Genomic DNA, 15,869 nt, shown 5'->3' on the forward strand with positions numbered 1-15,869 from the left:
CCCCAACTTGTGCTCTGCCCAAAATGAATAAATATTTAAAAACATGATACAATTGTATACTCTAAGTATGTAACATATTGGTGTGGTCTGGGATGGGGATAGAAAACAAGCAAGGCAGATTCTTAATAAATACCTTTTTTTGAGTTATTAATGTACCAACTTCCGTACAGGTGAAAAAAATATGTGGAAATACTATAAGCATTTGGATCGGGAGGTAGTATTACCATTATTTTTCAAAGATAAGACTCTATTCTCCTTTTTCTTTTATATCTTTACTTTCTAGAAATAACTTTTATAGAGCTGTGGCTTTTCAGAATCTTCTTGCTTACTTCAATGCTGGAAAAATATCCAAATTTCACTTTTCTTTTTAGTCAAAGGGATGTTTTATCAAGGTTGATTCTTACAAATTTAAGCCTTTTGCTTTATTCAGGAAGATAAGAAAACTTGACTTTGGAAGGATATTCCTTTTTTTTCTCTTATAATTAATAGACTATTTCTTAGTTTTAGGTTTACAGAAAAATTAAACAGAAAGTACAGAGAGTTCCCATGCATTCCTTCTTCCTCCCCCTATAAACACACCATTCCCTTATTATTAACATCTTGTGTTGGTATGGCTCATTTGTTACAACTGATGAAGCAATATTGATACGTTACTATTAAACAAAGCCCATAGTTTACATTAGGGTTCACACTTTGTGCTATAGAGTTCTATGGGTTTTGCCTAATGTATAACATCACATATGCGTCATTAGGGTATCATACAGAATAGTTTCACTGCCTTAAAAATTCCCTGTGCTCCACCTATGCATCCTTCCCCTCTTCCCTCTAATTCCTGGCAACCACTGATCTTTTTACAGTCTCCGTAGTTTTGCCTTTTCCAGAACGTCAATAGTTAGAATTATATGCTATGAAGCCCTTTCAACTTGGCTTCTTTCACTTAGCAATATGCATTTAAAGTTTTCTTAAATATGCATTTGATGTCTTTTGGTGACTTGATAGCTCATTTCCTTTTAGCCCTGAATAAGATTCCGTTGTTTGGATGTATCACAGTTTATCCACTTACCTAGTAGTGAGTTTTAGTTGCTTCCACTTCTTGGCAATTATGGATGAAGTTGCTATAAACATTCATGGGTAGGTTTTAGTGTGAATGTAAGTTTTCACCTCATTTAGTAAATATCTAGGAGCATCACTGCTAGATTGTTTAGCATTGTAATCAACTGATAAATTATACTCCAGAGTGGCTGTGCCATTTTGCATTCCTACCAGCAATGAATGAGAGTTCTATTGCTCCACATCCCTGCCAACACTGGTGTCAGTGCTTTGGATTTTAGCCATTTAAAGTGTGCAGTGGTATCTCATATTTAAATCTGCAATTCCACGGTCGCCTTGCTGGCTCCATGGGAAGAGCACTTGACTCTTGGCCTCAGTGTCATGAGTTTGAGCCCCAAATTGGGTGGAGAGATTACTTAAATAAATAAATAAATAAATAAATAAATAAATAAATAAATAAATAAATAAATAAATGTTTTTAGGGTGTCCAGGTGGCTGAGTTGGTTAGGCATCTGACTCTTGGTTTTGGCTCAGGTCATGATCTCATAGTTTGTGAGTTCGAGCCCCACATTAGGGTCTGCACTTACAGTACAGGGCCTGCTTGGGATTCTCTCTGTCCTCTGTCTCCCCTCCCCCACTCATGTTCTGTCTCTCTCAAAATAAATAAAACTTAAGAAGAAATAAATATTTTTAAAAAATAAAATAACTTTGCAATTCCCTAATGACATACGATGTTGAGCATCTTCTCATATGCTTGTTTGCCATCTGTATATCTTCTCTGGTGAAGCATCTGTTCAGGTTTTTGGTACATTTTTAAATTGGATTATCTATTTTTGACTTACTGTCAACAATTATCTTATTGTTCAGTTTTAAGAGTTCTTTGTATATTTTATATGCAAGTCCTCTAACAGATATGTGTTTTGTAAGTATTTTCTCCCAGTATGTGGCTTGTCTTTTCATTCTCCTAGTAGTGCCTTTTGCAAAGTAAAAGTTTTTAACTTACTAGACCCCAATTATTATAGAAATAATAATCTATATTTTTTCTTTGTCTCTGAAAACTTAACATTTTCTTTCATGGATAATGCTTTTGGTGTTGAAGCCAAGGTCACCTAGCTATTTCTCCTATGTTATCAAAAAAATGTACTGTTTTACATTGTACATTTAGGTCTAAGATCCATTTTGATTTAATTTTTGTGAAAAGTATGATGAGGTCAGAGTTTAAATTCATTTTTTTAAAATGTGGATGTCCAATCATTCTAGCACCATTTGTTGAAATGATTTTTTTCTCTATTGGATTGCCTTCTTTGCTCCTTTGTCAGAGATCACTTGGCTATTTTTGTGTGAGTTTATTTCGGAGCTCTTTATTCTGTTCCATTGTTCTATTTACCTATTCTTTTGCCAATACCACACTGTCTTGATTATTGCAGCTGTATACTAAATCTTGAAGTTCTTTGTTCTTCTTCAATACTGTGTTTAGTATTCTGATCTTTTGCTTCTCCATATAACTTTAGAATCAGTTTGTTGACAATGAAAAGTAACCTACCAGGGCTTTAGATTGCATTGAGTCTATAGATCAGTTGAGGCAAGAATTGACATCTTAACAATATTGAGTTTTCCTGTCCATGAACATGAAATCTCTGTTTATTTAGATCTTTGTTGTTGTTGTTTTTTTTTTTCTGAGAGTTTTTATAGTTTTCCCCACATAGGTCTTGTGCATTTTAGATTAGATTTATACCTAAGTTCCTTCCTTCCTTCCTTCCTTCCTTCCTTCCTTCCTTCCTTCCTTCCTTCCCTTTCTTTTTTCGGTGCTAATGTAAATGGCATTGTGTTCCGCCCTCCAGCTCTACTGAGGTATAATTAATATATAACACTGTGCACGTTTAAGGTGTACAATGTGGTGATTTGATACATGTATATGTTGCAAAGCGCTTACCACAATAAGATCAGTTAACACTCCTTTACCTCACATAATTGCTATTTTGTTGTTCTTGTTATGGTGAGAACATTTAAACTCTACTCTCATAACAATTTCCAAGTATACAATACAGTATTGTTAACTATAGTTAATGGTGCTGTGTTTTTAATTCAAATTCCAATTGCTCATTTCTGTATATAGAAAAGCAATAGACTTTCCTATATTAATCTGGTATCCTGCAATCTCACTGTAATTGTTTATTCATTCCCGAAGTTTTTGTTTGTTTTGTTTTTAGTTTTGTTTTGTTGAACCTTTAGAATTCTATTTGTTGCCCTTGTCCTTCATTTCTTTTTTGTCTTCCACTCCTTTTCTGCATCTTTGGTTTGAAAAAGAAGCACTCCTGGGGCACCTGGGTGGCTTGGTTGGTTGAGCATCCAGCTCTTGATTTCGACTTGGGTCATGATCTCACGGTTTGTGAGTTTGAGCCCCACGTAGGGCTTTGCACTGACAGCTTGGTTCTTGCTTGGGATTCTCTCCCTCCATTTCTCTCTCTGTCCCTCCCCCACTTGCTCTCTCTCTCTCTCTCAATCTAAAAATAAATACATAAACATTTTTTTTAAATTTTTTTTTTCAACGTTTATTTTATTTTTGGGACAGAGAGAGACAGAGCATGAACGGGGGAGGGGCAGCGAGAGAGGGAGACACAGAATCGGAAACAGGCTCCAGGCTCTGAGCCATCAGCCCAGAGCCTGACGCGGGGCTCGAACTCGCGGACCGCGAGATCGTGACCTGGCTGAAGTCGGACGCTTAACCGACTGCGCCACCCAGGCGCCCCAATAAACATTTTTAAAAAAAGAAACATTCCCTCTGATTTACTCTATATGATTACATTTTCTCTCCTCTCTTAGCATATCAATTATACTGAAAAAAAAAAAAAAAAAAAAAAGGCCCAGGAAAGGGGTGGGATAAAAAAAAGAAAAATCAGTGGTTACCCTATAGTTTGCAATGTACATTTATGACTAATCCAAGTCCACTTTCAGATAACATTATACTGCTTCATCAGAAATGCAAATACCTTATGAGAATTTTCCCAGTTCCTCCCTTCTGTCCATTTTAACACTGCTGCCATTCATTTCACTTATCCAAAGGTATAATCATTGAATACATTTTTACTATTATTTTTCTGAACAAACTGTTATTTGCTAGAACTAATAAAAATAAAAAAATTTACATTCATTTATTTTTTCTGTAACATTCTTTTTATGTAGATTTGAGTTTCTAATCTATATTATTTTCTTTGTCTCTGAAAACTTAACATTTCTTGCAAGGCAGGTCTACTGACAAATTTTTTTTTCAATTTTATTTCTCCTTCACTTTTTTTTAATTAAAAAACTTTTAATGTTTATTTATTTTGAGAGAGAGAGAGAGAGAGAGAGAGAGAGTGCAAGGGGGGGGGTGCAGAGAAAAAGAGGGAGAGAGAGAATTCCAAGCAGAACACATGCTGTCAGTGCAGAGCCCCATGTGGGGCTTGATCTCATGAACTGTGAGATCAGGACCTGAGCCAAAATCAAAAGTCAGACACTCAACAGTCAACTGACTGAGCTACCCAGGTGGCCCCCTCCTCCACTATTGAAGGATGATTTCACTGGGAACATTATTCAGGATGGTGTGTTTTCTTCCTTCAGCACTTTAAATATTTCACTCCACAGGCATCTGGTGGCTCTGTTGGTTAAGCGTGACTCTTGATTTTGGCCCAGATGATGATCTCACAGTTGTGAGATGGAGCCTCATGTTGGGTTCTGTGCTGGGTGTTAAGCCTGTTTGAGATTCTCCCTCTCCCTCTGCCCCTCTCCTCCACACCCCTCCTCACTTTCGTGTATTCATGAGTTTTCTCTCTCTCTCTCTCTCTCTCTCAAAAAAAAAAAAAAAATTCACTCCTCTGTCTTGCTTGGAAGATCTCTGAAGAGAAGTCCAATGTAATTCTTCCTTCCTCCTCTATACGTAAGGTATTTCCACCCCACCTCCTACCTAGCTTCTTTAAACACTTTGTCTTTGGTTGTCTGCAGTTTGAATATGCTATGTCTAAGTGTAGATTTTTTAGTATTTACCCTGCTTGGCATTCTCTGAGCTTCCTGGATTTGTGATTTACTGTCTGTCATTAACTTTGGAAATTTTTCAGTCATTATTTCTTCAAATATTTCTCGTGTTTTTCTTTCTTTCCCTTCTGTCATTCCCATTAAACCTTTTCTCATTGTTCCACAGTTCTTGGATAATTTGTTCCATCTTTTTCATTAATGCATTTTCTTTGCATTTCAGTTTCAGAAGCTTGCACTGACATACTTTCAAACTTTCATTCTTTCCTTAGCTGTGTCCAGTCTACTGATGGGCCCATCAAAAGCATTATTTCCATTACATTGTTTTTCATTTCTAGCATTTTCTTTTTCATATCTTTGCTTATATCACCATCTGCTCCTGCATGTTGTCCACTTTTTCCATTACAACCCTTAGCATACTGATCATAGTTATTTTATTTTATTTTATTTATTTTTTTTTTTTTTAATTTTTTTTTTTTCAACGTTTATTTATTTTTGGGACAGAGAGAGACAGAGCATGAACGGGGGAGGGGCAGAGAGAGAGGGAGACACAGAATCGGAAACAGGCTCCAGGCTCTGAGCCATCAGCCCAGAGCCTGACGCGGGGCTCGAACTCACGGACCGCGAGATCGTGACCTGGCTGAAGTCGGACGCCTAACCGACTGCGCCACCCAGGCGCCCCTGATCATAGTTATTTTAAATTCCTGGTCTGATAATTCCAAAATCTCGGGCATATCGGAGTCTTATTCTGGTGTCTGGTGTTTGGTTTATCGCTTCAGATTGTGGGGTGTTTTTTTTTTTTTTTTGCCTTTTAATATGTTTTGCAAATGTTGTTGTTGAAAGCTAGGTAGATAGAACTTTACTATGAAGTTTTATGTTTATCTGGCTAAGAGTTAGGCTGTGTTATTGTTTGTTGTAGCTGTGGTGTCTGAAGCTAAAACTGCCTCTAGTGTCCTTATTTTTGTTTCTCTTGTTGTCTTTGGATGTCCCTAGTGACTCTTTAAATAAGGTCTGAGCCTTGTTGTTCTTTTAGCTGCAGTTCCCTACTATTACACAGAAGCCCTACTGATGTGGTAGCATGGTCAGGTGTGGGAGGAAGGAAAGCATTCTATAGTCCTCTGATTAGTTCTCAGTCTTTTAGTGAGTCTGAGTTGAGTATTTCCCTTCCTCCATGTCGAAGGCTAGCTAGGGCTGGAGCTGGGTGTTTTCCCTCCACAAGGTCAGTTGAGCTCTGGCAAAATAGTTTCCTTTGAGGGCAGATCTTGTTAAAAAGAACAGAGTGCTCTGGGAGTATTTTTAAGGGTTACTTTCCCCCCCGGAAAGCAAGAGGAGAGTTTTCTCAGACCATCACAGTGAGAATTTGTTAGGGCTCCTGAACGTAAAACTGAGAAAAGTTGTGGTACCCCTCTAAGGCTGAGCCTCAGAGTTTTATTTTTTTATTTTGTTTTTTTTTCAATATATGAAATTTATTGTCAAATTGGTTTCCATACAACACCCAGTGCTCATCCCAAAATGTGCCCTCCTCAATACCCATCACCCACCCTCCCCTCCCTCCCACCCCCCATCAACCCTCAGTTTGTTCTCAGTTTTTAAGAATCTCTTATGCTTTGTGAGCCTCAGAGTTTTAAATGCTAAAGCTGATCCCCATAGAGCCCCCAGCAATCCACAATTATAATTAAATTAAAGTATTCCTACTGATATTTGCTCCAACTGTCATGTTGGCTTCAGCTGCTGGCTTCGGCTCCTGGTAAACTGTGATCTTCTGGTAAGCTGTGATTCTCCATATCCATCTGTCTGTCTCTTCAGTTTTCAGGACAACAGTTTGCCCAGTGACCTCAATTCTCTGATGGATCTAAAAAGAGTTGTTGGTTTTCAGTTTGTTCAGCTTTATTTTCTTATTGTGAGGATGGAAGCTTCCAAGCTTTTTACATATTGGACCAGAAACTAAAAATCCTTCAGCATTTTTCTGTAAAATTATGCTTAAAGTCCGTATCATAATTAAAAAGTGCTAGTGGCAAATTTTCAGTCTATTCTTATTTTCCATAAACTCAAACAATGTATTTATTTTCTGTTTTGATCCTTGAAAGAAAAAGAGAAAGATCTGTAATGTCTGTTACCTTCTAGGCACTTTCCTTCCAGATGATCTGCTTTTCTTTCTTCCTTCCTTTTTTTTTTTTTTTTTTTTACTGTTCCTAGAGTAGGTCAAAGGTGCAGGAGGAACTAAGGGTAATAATAAGCCAAGAATCACTTACCACAAGTTCTTCCCATATAGTTTGATACATTCTAAACTATCTGAATCTGACGTTTCACTCGTTAAAAGTTTCAATGCTCTATTTAGTAGCGATCCAAATTTCAAGTTTTACCTTGCCTCATCCTCAATCACTGCCTAACTTCCTGCTTCCTACTAATATGGGTTAAGGGTCAATCAAGTCATTTGCAAGTCACCTGTCAGTCTACTTAGAAAGTTCCTCGGAGTGTTTTACATTTAAATCTGCTTACACAAATTAGAAAGTGAATAAATAAGACTGCTCATTAAGCTTTATTTAAATTGTAATAAAATAAATATATTTACTAATAGGTGGTTGTAAAGAGGATAACTTAAAATTTTATCCTATAGAAACCCTTGCTTTTTCAAATTGTTACTTAAATAGGAGTGATTGGATTATGGAATACTACTTGTCTCATTGGTAATAACGTGAAAACAAATTGGTTGAATATTACTGCTTTCAATGCTCATACATGGTACGTGTGTGTGTGTGTATAAGCATATATACATACATACTTTTCACACATCCATAAAATACCATATTCTACACATTTTTGGAAAGGAAAATTGAACTTTCGGGCAAATTTAACGGAGGCTGAAAATGTCTTTTGCTGATTGAATTATCCTTCTGCTTTTAACATTTGAAATGCTCAGTTTTTAATAAATGGCTTAATTTGCTATTACAAAGTGCTCATTTTTTAAAAATGTAACAGACATTATATACTTTGGCTATAATCACAGGCTAGAGAGAATTTCTTAGCAGTATAATGAGAAAGGAACTGATTGAGGGTCTCTGCCACCATGCTTATATACAAGGATGGTAACACCATGGGCAATTCCAAAGTTTAAAAGAAAGAATATTTGTGGATTATATTAACATAATAGGCAGTCTTGGATAGTTAAAACTAGCTGAACTGTGACAGAAGCCCAAGTAATTACTACCAACAGAAGCACAAATTTGGGGGCAAAAATAAAAAGAATAATTTTTAAAAGCCCACCAACAATACTCATATTAACATTTATTGATTGCTTACTGTGTTCCAGCAACTATTCTAAGTGCTTTAAATGTATTATCTCCATTATGCCATAATTCTGTGACATAGACATAAATGAATAAACTGAGGCACTGAGAGATTAAATAACTTGTTAGTGTCAGAGTCTGTCTTCAAACTCACTCCTGACTGGTATCAGTATATTTAACATTGAGTTTTCAGCATGTCAAATTAAAAGGTTTGTGTTTTCTAGAGCTATTCTTTTCACAACTAAGAAAGAAAATATGAGTAAATATTTTTGGTCTTTTCTTCTTTTCAGGCCTTTCCAATGGTATTTTTCTTTTTTTTTTTTTTTCTTTTTTTTTTTTTCAACGTTTATTTATTTTTGGGACAGAGAGAGACAGAGCATGAACGGGGGAGGGGCAGAGAGAGAGGGAGACACAGAATCGGAAACAGGCTCCAGGCTCTGAGCCATCAGCCCAGAGCCTGACGCGGGGCTCGAACTCACGGACCGCAAGATCGTGACCTGGCTGAAGTCAGACGCTTAACTGACTGCGCCACCCAGGCGCCCCTCCAATGGTATTTTTCAAGAAGACATATCATTCAGCAATGTAGAACTAAAACTTAAAAAAAAAAACATTAAGATCAGTCTTTATATCTTTATGGGTCTAGTGAATCGATTTTTAACAGAGTTTAATGCTGTGTTAGATGGACTATTGTTTTTACACAACAATATAACTGAATCCAATATAGATATCCACATTAATATACCACTCTAAGCTGGATTGTAACAATATAATATGGCAAATATGAGAAGTAAAATAATCCAGCATCAAGTGCAGATAAAAGCGCAATGATTTTTTGTTGAACTCAAAATACATTTTTCTTTCGTTTAAAAGATTTACAGGTTTGAAATATATTTTTTCAAAGGCAAAAAGTGATTTTTATTCAGTAGCTTGCAAAGTCATGTTAGCAAACAGACAATACTGGCCGCCACCATGTCAAGTTAACTTCGGTTCAGCAGTCCGCTGCCCAAGTCTGGGCAGGGGGTTAAAAGAATCCTTCCTCTTTCCAGTCTATACAGTGAATTAAAGGTGGTGAGTCTCAAACTAAGGATCATCTTCCATTTTTCCCAGTCCATCTAAGATTATTGTGGGCTCTTTTACAAACAACAAGAAAGTCTACCTAAAGCCATTTTCCTCCCATAGCCCTGAAATTCTGGTTTACGCTTTTATTTAAGCCACTGACACCTATTTGTAAATGCTTAATTTCAGATTTTAAGATTTCCCTGCTACCTTAACTACTTCCCTTGAGAAGTTTACAGCATGAGGAGTTTGTTTGCTTTATATTTTTATTTGCATTTACTCAGTAATCAAACTTCTTCATAGAAAAACTTAGTGGACAAGGAGAGTACCCTTGAGTTCCATGGCAAAAAGGGCGCTCGGTGACAGGGCCCCGTGGTTGGACAACGTGGCAAGAAAAACCCCATTGTAACATATAAGCAAAGGGTCGAAAGAGAGCTGCCACGACGTGAAAAGTCTGCTTTGTTGAACTGGGGCTCAGCACAGCTGTCAGCAACCTTGCACAGCACAGCCACAGAGGAGAAAGGCAGCGCAAGACTTTTGCTGCACCGGGAGCAGGAAACGCGATGCAGGCTTGAGACCCAAATCCCTTCTCAGCAGCGCCTCCCAAAGCCAGCCACTGCTTTCCCTAGGAGAAGGCAAAGCGTCCCCAGACCCAGGTTGGCCGCACCCCAGCTCCTTTCTCTTTCCTCCGCAGCTGCACACAGACGAGCACGTGAGCCCGGCAGCGCTTCCCAGCTGTGCCTCAGCTGACCGCTTCCTGATTGGCTGAGACAGACGTGGGCTGGGGTGGGACTGGCCGCCGGCGTCGCTCGCCATTGGCTCTCAGGGAACCCGCCTCCCCCTCAGGTGAGGCGGGCTTGCGTGAGCGCGAGCCGGGCTCCGCGGGCGGGCGCGCCCCCGACACTCTCCTCCCCCCCCCCCCCCCCCCCGCCCCATCCCGCGCGCCCCCGAGCGCGCCTCCGCCCTTGCCCGCCCCCTGCCGCTGCCTCAGCTCCTCAGTGCACAGAGACGCCTCGTCTGAGGGGACGCGAGGATCGGCCTCGCCGCCGCTTCGTCCGGTGCTCGGGGCCCTGACAAGCTGCCTGAGGGGAGGCTCTTCTGAGCCGGACCTGGACCCTTACGATTGCCGCCTGCTGCTCCTGCCTCCGGGTTTACGAGGGGGTTCCCGCCTTGCACCTCCCACCTCTGGACGTGCCTCCCCTTCTCTCCTCGCGTGTGGAGGGAGCCAGCGCTTAGGCCGGAGCGAGCCTGGGGGCGGCCGGCCGTGAAGGCTTCGCGGGGACCGATTCGCCATGGAGGGCGCCGGCGGCGCGAACGACAAGAAAAAGTAAGCCCCTTTCCTCCGTCCGTCGCGTTCTCCGCCGGCGCCCCCCGTCCGCCCGCCGCCGCGGGCTCGGGGGCCAGCCTCAGCGCTCCGGAGGGGGCCGCCTTTTTGTTTCTGCCTCTTCTCCCCTCCCCTCTCTCCCCCCAGCCTCGCCGGCCGGGCTCCCCCGCTGCCCACGTCGCCATCTTGTCGTGGGGGGTGGGAGACGCCTCGAAAGTGCTTTCAGGGGCCGGGGGCTGAGCCCCGCTGGCCCTCCCCTCCCGGCCGCCGGGGCCTCGCGCCGCCCTCCTGCTAGCCTTGAAAATCACCCGGCCTGCCCTATACCCCCATCCGGGTGGACTTTCCCTGGCCCGAAAACCCCGGGAAGAGAGACGAGCCGCAGCTCGGTCGCCGCCGTTTGCACCCGAGCTTCCGCTCCTTCCCGCCCCCATTCTCTCCAGTTCCATTGAACACTCGGCCCCGGGGCGGACCCTGCGCGCTGGTCCTGGCTTCCCAGTGGGCTCGGGGCCCTGGGTTTCCCACCCAGGGGCTCGCGTGGTCAGATGAGACCTTACGGTGCGGTTGTCTAGTCGCGGCGGGTGTCTTTGCCTTTGTGCATTAGGGATTTGTCGCGACGGCCTGAAGATGCTAACTTTAGTTTGCACGTGCAGGTTTTGTTTTGTTTTAATCGCCTTGAAAAACTTGTCTAGATTGAGGAGTCGGAGTAACGGGAATTTGGCGAAGTAGCAACATTTTAAAGAGGGCATCACAATTGGATTCTTGTGTTTATGTCAGCTGTCAAGGGAGCCCAGACGTTATAAATTAATATGTGAGATTGAAAACGTATGTGATCGCAGCAAGTTTCAATGTAGCATCGAAATTTTTAGAACGGTCTCATTTTCATGAAATTGAGGCATATTAAAGGAAAACCTTCAAGATGTATCCGAAGTAAATAATCATTCTGTTAGAACTTAATGCAAGTTTTTAAAACACCTTAAAGTTTGAGTCTAAATGGTACATTATAGGATTAAGAATTATAAATGGATCCAGTGGGATTTAGGCCCCCCCCCCCCCCCCCCGCCCCAGCCCCTCACACAATTTGGTACATTTTTGGTATTTTAACCTTTGTGGAAATCGTTTTTAAGGAATTGGAGATTTATATAGTAAGAGTTGTGGTTGGTAGACTGGCTTTACTCCTTAAAGTCCTTCCACTCTTCTGGGAGAGATTAAGATTAACTTCCCTAATCAGTATTAGCAGAAGATAAACTTGTTTATATGTTCTTGCTATTTCGTAGATACCATTTTGGTCCTTATTTCGTAGAATGATAAATTCTCTTTGTACACCAGAGAAAACCCTTATATAATTCAAAAAGTGAGTAAATAGGCCTGGACTTAATTCCAAGAGTTGACAGGAATTAATTGCAATTATTTTTGCGGAAATGATTACAGTGCTTTTAATGAAATGATGAAGCTGCTATATTATAAACGTGAGGCAGATTACCTCTGTGTAGTGCCAATTTTCAGTTCTTATTCTGTGCTGAATCATACTTAATATTGTGCATCAAGTTATACACCAATCATTTCTTTTTTATATGCAATTCTCTTTAATTGTAAATTCTTTGCAGTTAGTTGAGATTATCACAAGCAGCTTTAATATATTTGAATTAATTAGTTACTGTGCATCACCCCCCAATTCTAAATTGGTTCTTAGATATTGCTCAGTCCCATGTGTTATTTTCAAAATACTCTCATTTGAAAATTTAGCAAACTTGAATCGGATTGCATCATATTTCTTAATATAGAGATTCTTATAACTGAAAAATTAAGTTAAACACTTAATAAATAGCTACTCAACAACATTTAGATGTTTGTTAAAGATATCTGGTTTTTATCCTTTTCTAACTAATCATTTTAAAACTTTCTGAAAAGGTAACTGAGATTGAGGGGCAAGGTACTTTCTTCTTACAATTTTTCCATTTTAAATGTGCTGTAGAGTCCAGTTTGGGAAGACAAATTTGTCTTCTTAAAGATGTTCTAGGAAACTAAAAAACTGAAGGATTGGAAGAAATCACAACAGGATGGAATAGTTACAATAGATTTAACAGGGAATTTCATGTTGATTTCTTAGTGGTAGGTAGGGCCTGGACTTAATAGCACATTAATACTGATTTTTAGATTTCAGAGTAATGTCAAGAGGTTCATTGTTCTCTTTAAGGTGTCAGGCCAGACTCCTTCAGTTTCCAATAACAGTTATTGGATCGTTAGAGTAAAATTTCTGAGAATGGACATTTCTTCTTTAACTTTGGCCATTAAAGTCAAGAAGCTCTCATTTATTAGTAAACTTTTCTCTTGTTACAATTGTACTTTGATTTTCCTCTTTTCTGAAGAAGAGCACGGTTGGTAGTTGAGAGTATAGGATCTGGACCTAGACACTTCTAGTTAAGAGTCCAGTTTTTTCGCTTGTTAGCTTTGTGAGCTTGGGCAAGTTACTGAATGCTGTTGAGCATATTTCCTCCTTTTGGAATGATAATAATAGCAACCATCTCAGTGGTTATTGTCAACATTACATGATATAATGTTCACTGTATGTCTGGTTTAGGAATCTTGGGAACACTGTATACTTGGAAATATGCATTACCTGTTAAAGTTCTATTTAAACTTCCACAACACTTAAAAACTTTTTTGCAAGTGTTTCCAAATATATATGTTAGTTCTTCTCCCCGCCTTCATAGCTTTTTTCAAAATCTCCTGAAAATGAAGGTCAACATTGGATTTAGAGCTTTAAAAGGGGTTCTTTTCCAGTTAAAACAGTATATCCCTGGGTTATGTTGGCAGCTAGCATCGGTTACTCTTCTTGAGCATCTGTTCTTCTCTCTACTCTCGGGTCCCTTCTTCACAATTCCTTACCCTGCTGTTTCCTCCCCAAATAGGCCACTTGTATTTACTTTGGGCATCAGAGACTAGAGTTGTAAACAAATATACTAGGCTTAGAGTTTATTTCAGTAAGGTATGTGCAAGTAACTTAAAGGTATGTGCAAGGAGTGGCAGTAACTTAAAACATTTTTTGTCTTGACTCCACAGTTAAGAGTAGATAGTTGCATAAATACTTTCTTTGCTAAACATGGTAAGTTGATAAAATACTGGTAAAACATGTGAACCTACACAATAGAAAAACTCCTTTGCTTTTGAATTTCTCCAGGTAAGACTACTGGCCTCTGTCTCAAGGCAAGGCTTCAAGCTGTATGTTAGTCTGATTTTTTGAGGCTTGATTTGTATGAAATCTGTATTAGTGCAGTCTTTTACCTGAACTGTGGTAGTTTGTTCCTGTAGTCCACTGGAAAGCATTTTGTGCCATTGGGAGAATGTCCAATCTTTACCTGGTGATTTCCATTGTCTGCAGCACTAATGGTGTGTGGGCCCAAAGTTAAGATTTTGTGGTTATATTCTATTGTTGTATATTAAGAATGATGTGTAGGAGGCTGAGGAAGATTAGTCTTGACTGATGTTTTCTGAAGAACTCCTAACAGTTGATTATGTTTGCTGGTGAAATTAAAAAAAAAAACTGTTACCATACATGAATGTTAAAGATTTGGGTTAGATTACTGAGTTTGTTCATAGATACGGCCTCTTAAAATGTAATTTTTAACATATAGTTACTTCTTAAAATAATATATTCTTTGTTAAAAATTTTTTTTAATGTTTTCTATTTTTGAGAGAGGGAAAGGGAGACATAGAATCCGAAGCAGGCTCTAGGCTCTGAGGTGTCAGCACAGAACTCGATGCGGGGCTTGAACTCCTGAGCCTTGAGATCATGACCTGAGCCAAAGTTGGGACACTTAACTGACTGAACCATCCAGGCACCCTTAAAATACTGTATTTTTATCTAAGATTGTTAACGTAAGTCTGTTTATAAAGTAGGAGAAAATAATCAAAATTAAATGTGTTGTTAGATAGTTTTCTATTAAGAAATTGATTTTAATTCATAAGAATGTTCTCTTTTTATCTTGTTTCTTTTTTTTTAATGATGGGACTAACTATCCAGTTGGTGGATTTTAGCCAGCTTTCTGCGACTTGTGGTGTATGTATTGTGTATGTTTTCTGCCTAACTACAGAGCTAGAAAAAGAATTTGAAGCTAAGTCAATCATATTGCTCAGTATTTTTGGTAAAAGTTTGGCAAGAATTTTTGAAATAACTAGATCTTGGAATTTTAAAAATAATTTTATACCTCTCTTTCTTGGAGCATCAAGAATTAACTCTTTTGTATGTATATTGAGATTTAGATTAAAATTCACGTTTCTGCAATAAAGACTGCCAAACCCATATCATTTGCCAGACATGACTCTTTCAGAAAAATGGAATATATAAAATCTACATTTATAAAAACAAAATTTAAGTGATTTCCTCATGACTTGTTTTTCCATAGCTTTTGAAGTGATTGTGAGGTTTTTTTTAAATTGTGGCTAAAAAAAAAACCTCACATAATGTAAAAATTCCCATCTGAAGCATTTCTAAGTGTGCAGTTCAAGAGTAAGTGTGTTCATGTTGTTGTGTAACTAGAATTTTTTTTACCTTGTAAAACTGAAAGCATTAAGCATTTCTCCTAGTTTCCCCCTCCTAGTTCTTGATGACCATCATTCCACTCTGTTTTTATGAATTTGACTACTGAATACCTTACATATGTGGAGTCATAAAGTTTTTGTCTTTTTGTGACTGGTTTATTTCACTTAGCATAGTGTTGTCAAGATTTATCCATGTTGTAGGCCTGTGTGAAAATTTCCTTATTTTTAAGGCCAATATACACTACATTTTGTTCATCCATTCATCTTTCGGTGGACACATAGGTTGCTTCCACGTGTTGGCTGTTGTGAATAGTACTGTTATGAACACGGGTGTACAAATATCTCTTATAGATCTTGTTTTCAGTTCTTTTGGATATATCCCCAGAAGTATGTTGCTGGATCGTATAGTAACTATTTTTAAGTTTTTAAGGAACTGCCATACTGTTTTCCATAGTGGCTGCACCATTTTATATTTCCACCAACAGTGCACAGGGGTTCCTATTACTCCATATCCTCCCCAACATTTGTTAATTTCTGTTTTTGTGATAATGCCCATTCTAATGGATATGTTCAAGTGGTTGTATTTTAAGGGTTTGTGTGTAATA

At 39.1% G+C, this 15,869-nt stretch overlaps 1 protein-coding gene across 1 annotated transcript in view; it reads left to right on the plus strand.

The window, feature by feature from the left end:
* Positions 1 to 10,021: 10,021 nt before the first annotated feature.
* Positions 10,022 to 15,869, plus strand: part of HIF1A (hypoxia inducible factor 1 subunit alpha) — a 42,924-nt gene continuing 37,076 nt past the window's right edge. The window contains exon 1 of the mRNA XM_045451176.1: positions 10,022 to 10,728. Coding sequence (XP_045307132.1) covers positions 10,694 to 10,728 — 35 coding nt within the window. The 5' untranslated portion in view covers positions 10,022 to 10,693. The remainder of the gene's footprint in view (positions 10,729 to 15,869) is intronic.

The sequence above is a fragment of the Leopardus geoffroyi genome, chromosome B3 (genome assembly GCF_018350155.1).
Source record: "Leopardus geoffroyi isolate Oge1 chromosome B3, O.geoffroyi_Oge1_pat1.0, whole genome shotgun sequence".
Taxonomy (NCBI): domain Eukaryota; kingdom Metazoa; phylum Chordata; class Mammalia; order Carnivora; family Felidae; genus Leopardus; species Leopardus geoffroyi.